The 10,153-nt window shown below is 31.5% G+C and overlaps 1 protein-coding gene across 1 annotated transcript; it reads left to right on the top strand.

Annotated features, from left to right (window-relative positions):
* The first annotated feature begins 319 nt into the window (after positions 1 to 319).
* Positions 320 to 825, top strand: LOC109341273. The gene has a single exon (XM_019579138.1). The coding sequence runs from the start codon at positions 393 to 395 to the stop codon at positions 741 to 743; it is 351 nt and encodes a 116-aa protein (XP_019434683.1). The 5' UTR covers positions 320 to 392; the 3' UTR covers positions 744 to 825.
* The last annotated feature ends 9,328 nt before the right edge of the window (positions 826 to 10,153 follow it).

The raw sequence follows: 10,153 nt of genomic DNA, 5'->3' as shown, positions 1-10,153 counted from the left end.
CATTTTTTTTAAATAAAAGATTTGTTTCTCATTCATGGTATAATAAAGCTAACTCTAGCAATTTGGTTAGCTTTTACACATAAAAACGAACCCAAATTTTACAAAAACAAACATATATCATTTCAACTAGGCTATCCATTGCGAAAAGTTTGAATATAGTAAAATAATACTTTATGACTAAAGCCACATTTGAATATGCGCTAGTATACATTTTAGTCAAGACACCAAATGCTACCACCTATGCTATAAAAACGACCCATTATGCTTCCCAAATATCATCATACATTATATTATGATACATTCTTCCACTCTATATTCCTAAACAAATCCCTCAACTTTGCATACTTACCCCAAAATTTGCATTTTTTTTGTAACTTTTTTATATTAAAAAGATGAAAACTACAAATACCATCTTCAAAACCCAAAGCCTTCTACTTATCTTGATTCTTCTGAACTCTCTTTTGATGGCCTTAGAATCTCGTCCATTAAGTATCATTGATGCAAGAAACTCAGCCACAAAAGAGGAAGTAGTTGAGATCTTTGATTGGTTATCTGTAGGAGCTATGAAGCAATCTGGGCCAAGCCCTGGTGAAGGACACAAGTTCACCAACACAAACACACTTGGGCTTGGAGGGATTAAGAACTCAGGTCCTAGTTCTGGAGGGGAGGGTCATAAATTTACCAATAGTGAGACCCTTGGAGGAATTAAAGACTCAGGTCCAAGTCCTGGGCAAGGAAACTGATTAATTAATTAAATATGGTCAAATTTTACCTAAGTGGGGTTAGGGAGCAATTTTTAGATACAGATTAATTAGTTCATTCATTTCTTTGGGGTTTATGTTAAAATATATTTTTGGTAATTTGAGTTAATATTGTTTTGGACTAGTAATTAGTTTAAATATATTTACCTGGCATAACAAGTAATCATTGTAAATTCAATTTTATGATTAATTATGTATAAAATAGTTTAGTTAGTTAGGAGTTGGATAGAGTTAAGTTTTTTTACATATTCTAAATAATAGGTTGGTTAATTTCTTTGAAATTTAAATCATTCAATATTCAATCCTTTCATTAGATGAATGATATAAACGTTTTTTTTTTCTTATTCATTGATTTTTAATATGGTATCAAAGCAATATAACTATGTATTTCATCATCTCTGGTCTCCATCAACCTTTCTTCTTATGCTTTCTTTGTTTATTCACCTCACAAACAATACCCTCTCCTCCCTAAGGTTATTTGCACTTATGCGGATGATATCTTACTTTAAAGATTTCCGTCTTGAATGTATATTTTGGAAATTGCAAAGAAGCAACTCGTGGCAATCCAAATTATTTTCTTACTTTATGGAAATGGAAAGCAACTAGTAGGACTCAGGCACAGATGGCACAATTAAATGAAGACACACAATGAGGTCAAGCTGGAAGAAGTTGTTGTTCTAGAGTGCACTTACCCCAAGTTTCCTGATTTGACTTCTAGTTATATGGTTATCTCACAAGTTTTGATCAAAAATAAAAGAATCCTTATTCAACTTCTTGCACTCTTTCTTTATCAAAATCTTTTATAATCAAAATAATAATGTCATTGAGAGAAAATATGATTATTAGAAATAAAACAAACCATTTATGGTCGTGTAAAGTCAATTTTTTATGTAATAAATTTACACCACAACAAAATGCACTTTTGGAGTATTTATTTTAGATTTTAGCTACAATAAAAATGATTTCAATCCTTTAAAAATAATTAGAGATTAGATGACACATTCAACATCATCAAATGCATTTCCAAAAATCATAAGGAGTGAGAATAAAGAACTTAATTAATTACTCACAAAAGATATTCATTTCGGCAGTAATTAACACTACCACTGAAAGTGATTTGAAATTTCCTTTTGTTTATTTTACACGATATCAACTAATATGATATTTTTGTAACATAACCAAATATTTCCAGTTCAATTATATAGGAATAAAATTGCTTTATATATAAGTAAGGAGAACTAGACAACCCATAATTCTACTCGACTTAAACAAAATTATCTCACATCAAAAAAGTTGGATAGGGTTTAAACAACCATTAATTGTCCTATACTATATATATATATATACCTTTGTTTAATCAATATCACATGTTATAAAAGAATTATATTGCAGATAAAAATAATTAACTGATAAATAAATTTATTTGTTATAAGAGAAAATCATAAACTTTTAGTTATCTAAACTCTTTCTATTATGCTGAGGCCATGTATTTAGTAAGCTTGCCTACTTATATACTCTCTTATAAGAGATTTTATTTTTTTAACCCCATATATTTAATTTTGAACTCCATGGTATTTCACCAATCTCATAATGCCCATTATGTTACACATAGCCCCTTCTACTTTCACTTTTGTTCTTAGTACGGTGGAGGTCGGATTGGAATGTAGATCTTTTTACTTAGTTTATGAAAAAGTTGGTATGGAATAGTCTAAGTGCGTACTTGAAAAGACATATTGACACTTAAGTGAGTACAAGTGAAGATATGTTCAGTGAATGTAAGAATATAAAAGTATAACTAAGAGTATTAAGTGTAAAATTCCTTATGAATGAGTCTCCTCTATTTATAGGGGGATTGAGCATTGTATATTCCCTAGTAAGATGTGATAAGATGTTTTAATCATGATAAGTCATCATGTCAGGTTTTTCCCTGACAAGTGTGGGCTATTTTATATCTAATGGGCAGCCCTGTCGTGCTCTTGCTCTAGCTGGAACAATATTTTATCAAAGATATGTTGTTTCGTCCCCTCCTAAGTTGTCATAGTTGTATATTAGGGATTTCCTCGCTGAATGGAAAAGGGTAGGTTAGTTTCAGATGACATGTTCAGCTTTATAGCATTGTCTATATTATTTATGTGGCGTGACAGTCTTGTAATATAGGTATGTGGCTCTACAGGTGTTGATTATGTCACGTCTTGTCAATGGCATCCTTTCCTTAGTTATGCCTGCTACCTAGGCATAATTGACAACTGCTTGAGCCAGATCTTATCTACTCGGTATTAGGTCACGACCACCGGTCCAGGTAAGAGGATGGAACAACTTCCATAACCCTTTCTTCTTTCATTACTCTAAAAACTACCTTTCTTCTCAACCACATGAGCAATACACTTCTCCTTAACCATAGTCATTGCACCATCTCCTTAGTCATGTTTAAAGAGATGGTGAGAAGATTCTTCTCAGCCATTGCCCTATCATCGTAATCTTTTTCTTTGCTGCATCAAGAAGCTCCAAGTCCACCATTTTATTCTTTGTTGTGTCCAACTTCACCACCATAAAATTCAAATGTATATTATCTATTTTTGTAATAATAATTATAATAACAAGTGTCGAAATTGAAGAAAAGTTCCTTTCCAACAAGGCAATATGGGAACTGTATACAAAATCTACTAAGTTTTTGTCTGAATGCAAAAAAAATTACACTTTTAATACCTAAATATAGGAAACTATTTTTTTTAATAAGCATTCGAAGAAACATGTGTGAGAATATGTATAAAATAACATTCCAACAATGTACTATTGGAGAGCATGTAAAGGAAAAAACGAAAAATTAGATAAGAAATGTGACGTATCTTAGTGCTCACATAAGTGATGTTTGTAAAGAGGGTCTCTAAAAATATGAACCCAACGAGTATATGTTTTAGGTATGGTATACCATGAGTTGGGTTGGGTCAAGTAAGGTTTGTCCCTAACTCGGTTTAAATATTGGTTGAGTCATTTTTTAAACTTGAACATAGACTCGGAGCTAAACCAATCATTAATGTTGATTGGATTAGCTTTTGAACCTGAACCCGACTCTAGACCCGATTAAATATAATGCATACTCATTTTAGATAAAGTCTTCTCAATTTTACTTATTATTATTATTATGTATATATAATTTGATATATATATATATATTGTTAATCAAATGTATATGGTAAAAAATTATAGAATTAATGATATTTTCGACCAAAGAGGTGTCATTACTCTCTACATAATGAAACAGATACAAACATGTTGAATGAGTGAACATGAGATGGGTCAAGTCATATTTGTCCCTTACTGACCCTAAATATTGATTATGTCTAATTTTTAAACTTGATATTAGCCCTAAACCCGATGTGACCCGACTTATTTGGTTTAATCATGATTGAACCAAACCGAGTGAATGTGTATGATTGGATCCTACTCATCCCTAGTTTTAGGTGCGATAAAGAAGATGAGTGATTGAGATGATAAGAAAAAGAATACATTTTAAAAATGAATATACATAGATTTTAGTGTAATGAGAAAGAAGAATAGTTGAAATAGAGAAATGGAGGGAAATAACCGTTTGAATTTTTTATAAATAACTTGGAGATTAAAATTTAAATAAGACAACTGAATACACGAGGCTCGTTATTGACATATGAAGAAGATATATCTACATAATTTTATCTTTTATGAATGAATAAATTTGTCCAGAATGATATGACTTATAAGTCATCAGACAAATTATCTAATTGTTACGACGAAATGGATAACCGAATCTCATCCTCTAATTATGTATTGAGTCTTACTCCTATTTTTATGCCTATGGCTGGAAATGAGCCTAAGTGAGTCAAAGTAGAGTTCAACTCGGTTCAGCTCGATAAAGATTTGTTCAACTCGAACCTCAACTCAAGTTCAACAGGAGTTATTTTTTTAGCTGAGTTCGGCTTCGTTAAAGTTCATGAACTATTTGTCTCACTTTAAATTGGTTCATTTAGACAACTCAAATAATTAATTCATTTTAAAAAAAATATTACACAAGATTATATATGTAAATATAACATTGTTTTTATATATGGTAATAATAAACCTAAAAAATAATGCATGTTCCTCATATAATAACAACAAGCATAAAAATTAGTATATATATAGTCAATTCATGAAAATAATGAGTCAAACTGTATCCAGTTCAGTTTCGGCTCGTTTATTTAATTGACTCTATTTTCAATTTAAATTTGGCTCATTTACTTAATAAACTCAATTTTCAGCTCAAATTTGACTCATTTAATTTATAAACCAAATTTATCAAACTAAATAATAAATTAAATATCGAACAAATATCAAATTATTTTTGTGAGTTCTACTTATGCCCAACTAAATTAAAGGCAACCCCCAGTGTCCTGTCCTTTAATTTTTTGCAGGTATTTATTTACTTTGTGGTATTAAAATTATTTAATCGGCAGAAATTAAACAGAATAAAAAAATGAAAACCCAAGAGTCAGTATTGAAGGATACTGTTTTATTGTTAATGTCAGAAACTCAGAGTAAACCACTAACCTAAATTCAACAAAAGCTTATACAAATACATACAAATAATTAACTAAAAACATTCTTTAATACGAGTCAAACCGCAGTCAAGTTAGATAAAATTAATTAAAACTTTTTAAAAAATGCATTCACTGAAGGCAGATTATTTTGTCTTTTTAAATTTAAATTACAGCTTTTGTTAATAGCTTTATCTTAATGAATTAAATATATAGGAATGCATATAGCATTTTCAAAAAGAAATTGGGTCCCACTTTTTTGGTGTGGGGCTTCAACCCGGATCGTCTATTCTTAGATTTCCCGTCTCCAGGGTGAATTAAATCTATATATATAGATATAAGTAGGCAGAATAGAATTGAGTACACTAAATTGGGACATGTAATTTCTATCCAACTTGCACCTAAGTTCGAAGGAAAACCTACTGACTTGAGTTTATTTTTTTCTTTTCAATTTAAACTAACTTACACAACTTGGACACGAATCTTTCCATTTTCAAATTTAATCTTACTTGTTTTTCTTGAATACTTACACTGTTATATTCAGTTTTCTCCAAAACTAACATACAATTTGACTTTCAGAATTAAGAACCACCCATGTTGTTTCCTCCACAAGAAAATCATATACATGTGTTCCTTTGATTTATCAACAAGTATCCTCCCCATCAGGGAGTCAATCTTGATTGAGTCAAAAATATTCACATACGGTATAATAATGCTTATTCTAGCAAATTGTTATCTACTGGATAAAAAGTTGAACCAGATTTAAAAAAAAAACAAACAAATATCACTTAAAAATTGGAGCATATCAGTCCTATAGTTTGTGCCATCAATTATGATTTTGTCAAAAAATGTTTAATAATTACTTTTTTAATACAAAATTATTTTCTTTAACTAATCATAATTGATGACGTATAGAATGACACAAATTATGGGATACCATATATCCCATTTGAACTACCGAGAGAATGATTGCTGTGAAAAGTTTGAATATAGTAAAATAATACTTTACAACTAACGCCACATTTGAATATGCAACTAGGATACATTTTAGTCAAGACACCAAATGCTACCACCCATACTATAAAAAGGACCCATTATGCTTCCCAAATATCATCATACATTATATTATCATACATTCTTCCACTCTATATTCCTAAACAAGTCCCTCAACTTTGCATACTTACACCAAAATTTGCATTTTTTTGTCTTAAAATTTTTTATATTAAAAAGATGAAAACTACAAATACCATCTTCAGAACCCAAAGCCTTCTACTTATCTTGATTTTTATGAACTCTCTTTTCATGGTCTTAGAATCTCGTCCACTAAGTATCATTGATGCAAGAAACTCAGCCACAAAGGAAGAAGTAGTTGAATTCTTTGATTGGTTATCTGTAGGAGCTATGAAACAATCTGGGCCTAGCCCTGGTGAGGGACACAAGTTCACTAACACAAACACACTTGGGCTTGGAGGGATTAAGAACTCAGGTCCTAGTTCTGGAGGGAAGAGTCACAAATTTACCAATAGTGAGACCCTTGGAGGGATTAAAGACTCAGGTCCAAGTCCTGGGCAAGGACACTGATTAGTTAACTAAATATGGTCAAACTTTACTTAAGTGGGTTTGCTAGGAATTTTTAGATACGGGTTGATTATTTCATTAATTTCTTGGTTGTTTATTATTTTCACTTCATATTAATTCATGCTGTAATAGTCCTACCACCTATATATTATATAGTATATACACTTCAATTACTATACTTTATATAGTTGTATGTTCCCTTTTTGAAAAAATAATGCTAATTACTTGTTAATTAATTAGAACTTTATTATATGAAATTGATAAATAAATATGCAAAGTCGTAATGGTGCTTTTTAAACAAACAATGACACTTCGTTTTTCTTGAGCGATTGTAATTTTTGAAGTGTAACTGTTCATGATGTTAGAAGTTGATTAAATTAAAAGCAATTTTTTAACATAGAAAGTTAAATTATGTGTTATTGTTCTCAATGTCCGAACCTTGATTGATAAAAAATGACAAATGTGAGTTATGTTAGTTTAGTGTGATAAAAATAAAAACTTGATCCAATGTACCCCTAAGTGTATAAGGGAAATCAAGGCTACATATCTCTCTTCAAATTGGAGAGAATGAAATCAAATGTTTAATATGCTTCTTGTTGTGTGTCAAGTGTGATTATAGGACCTCTTATTTATATTCATTAGGAGGTGATGCAAATATAACTAATCCCTTTATGATAAACATATTCATTTTTTAAGTTTGTTATTACAAATAGTTCCTACTAAGGATTGGGCTAATGATGCATACAATACTTGAATTCTCGATGAAGATGCTACATAGTTAGTTTTCATCCTTCAGAGACTACTACAAGTATAATAGGAGCATCTATCGATAAAAAGATCACCCTAAAATGATCATCTCATGGCTATTGAGAACGAATCAAATTAGATGGTTCTATTTCTCAATCTTTTCTATTTTGGTTCCGTCATAAAGATTGAGAAAAATTAGAGAATTGTTTGCTCATTAAGTCTTTTCATTGCTGATGGTAACTCAGATTTAAATATATATGTCCTTTATATTAGGAATATATATTAGAACATATAGATTTGTTAATTAATTATGGTTTATATGTAGGATAATACTATGAATTTATCCAAGATATAGAAAAATATATTAATTCATATCATTATCTTTGAAAATTATGACTTGAACGAGCCTAATGATAGGGATCATCTAGAGGCCAGAAGACACTCAGTTAGAGGCCCATTTTATAACGCCTCGAAAATCATTTCATATTTAATCTTTTAGAAAAATGGGTAAATTTTTCTTCTTTTTTTCTTTTCCTTTTATGTAACCTATAACTTACAAATCATTTTCACTTTTACCTTATTCCATTTTCAAGATGTCACATTTTCAAACCTTGCGGAAATAAAATTCTTAATACATTGAAGATAATTAATTGAACACAATTCTTTTTTGAATACTTCTCATTCATAAAATTCTTGAATAAATACATAATTGTTTACATGGTGAAATCTAATCATCGCCACAAATAAAAAAAACAAAAAATACAAAGATAATAATGTCGGGGCATTGGCGTTACAAAAAGTACCTCACACAGGTTCCTATCACAATAAAACAAAAGAGAAACCTCCTAAACCAGATGCGCACTGGAAGCCTCGCTAGGGTCTTCCTCCACCTCCGAGTCAGAAAAGATCTCAATGACCTCAACTGAATCTTCTATGCAAATAAGCTTTACACAATCGTCATTGTCTTCTTCCTCCTCCTCCACTTCATCCGCTCCTCAATCCATCGAGGGGTCTGAAGTGTACCCCCTTAGCATGGCCCAATCTGTCTCTCTTGGTGCCGATCCTGATGATGAGAATCCTGTTTGGGGCCAGGTCCTAACAACTTCTGGTACGCCCCGAGCTTCAGCCAGTACATAAAGTCTGGCGATTGTAGGTCTTCGGTCGAGCAAAGTGAATGATGCCTCTCGAACTGCGTAGTAAGGTGGAAGGTGCATAACTGAGTCATTGCTTACCCAATCCAGCTCCAGGTCGCAAGGACCTGTGTAAGTGTGTCAATTACCATCAACACTCCATGTCCCCTCCTGGGATATAGTGAAGCGATAACCTCAGATCAGTGCTGATGGGTCCATCTGAACATGTATACAAATACACCAGAAGAAAAGAGAGGAAGTAAAATATCTATGAAAAACTTGTCATCGACATCGTGAAATTACACGGAATAATACACCAAGACAACACACAAGTACAGATATATCATGTTATCATACAAACATATAATAATGATGAATGAAGTATAAAACTCGAGAATTTAGAATCAATATCGAAGAATATCATGTATGCAATGCGATGCATGAGTCCATCATCCTTACTCCTTTATCCTCCCTATAACTATTCAAAAATAACCGAGAGTACAGTTCTCATAACAAGCCGATTTGATCGCACCAAAATTATTCCTCGCAAGGATATATGATCGATCTGTTCCAACGGAACTGTCCATTTCAGGACGGTGTCGTATCAAATACTTTTTGGGCATCCCTCTCATCGATCATGATTGCAAAGAGGGGTTGTTAGAGATCGTCTAGTTTGCATTGTGAGCACTGTCCGATCCAACAAAATACCTCATCTAGGAATACGTGGGACTCGTCTCACCTAGACTCTCCCTCAAGACTTTGCTGACGAATCACGGCCATCAACATCGTCACTCTCAACATCTCGGGGCTCATTCATCTCCCGTAAATTTCCTCTCCATTACTTCATTTGTTTTATCATGGTTATGCACCCTAACCGAAATTAGGAAATTATGTCTTTTAATCCATCTTTTCTAGCGATCTGTCCATCCTAAGACATCTCCAATCCATTTTACACTAAACATCTTTTAGTTATTCTTATCACTTTAAAGTAAGTCAACTAAAATAAATACAACAATTTTTTATGAACATCTTAACACCTCCTAATTTTTTAGGAAAAACCTCAAGGGTTAGTAAGTGATAATTTCATAGTCATGAAAATAAATCCTAAGATAAGACTTTCTACTACTTTAATATCCAAAACTTCATAACACTTTAAGTTTATGAAGTCAAGACTTTAATAAATCATTTTTTTTTATCCCAAACCATTATTTTAACTTGGAAATCAAAGAGTAAAATATGCTAAACCACTTTTAAAACATAATACTTTCTAAAAATGAAACATTTTCAACAACATCTCATTAACATCATAAACTTTCAAGAATAAAATACAAACTTTTTCATAAACACATTAAAGGTTCCTTTGATGTTAAAATCATCACCTTTAAAC

This window comes from Lupinus angustifolius, unplaced genomic scaffold (assembly GCF_001865875.1).
Source record: "Lupinus angustifolius cultivar Tanjil unplaced genomic scaffold, LupAngTanjil_v1.0 Scaffold_420, whole genome shotgun sequence".
NCBI lineage: Eukaryota > Viridiplantae > Streptophyta > Magnoliopsida > Fabales > Fabaceae > Lupinus > Lupinus angustifolius.
Note: the sequence above shows the minus strand (reverse complement) of the source record. Positions and strands in the feature narration are given on the sequence as shown.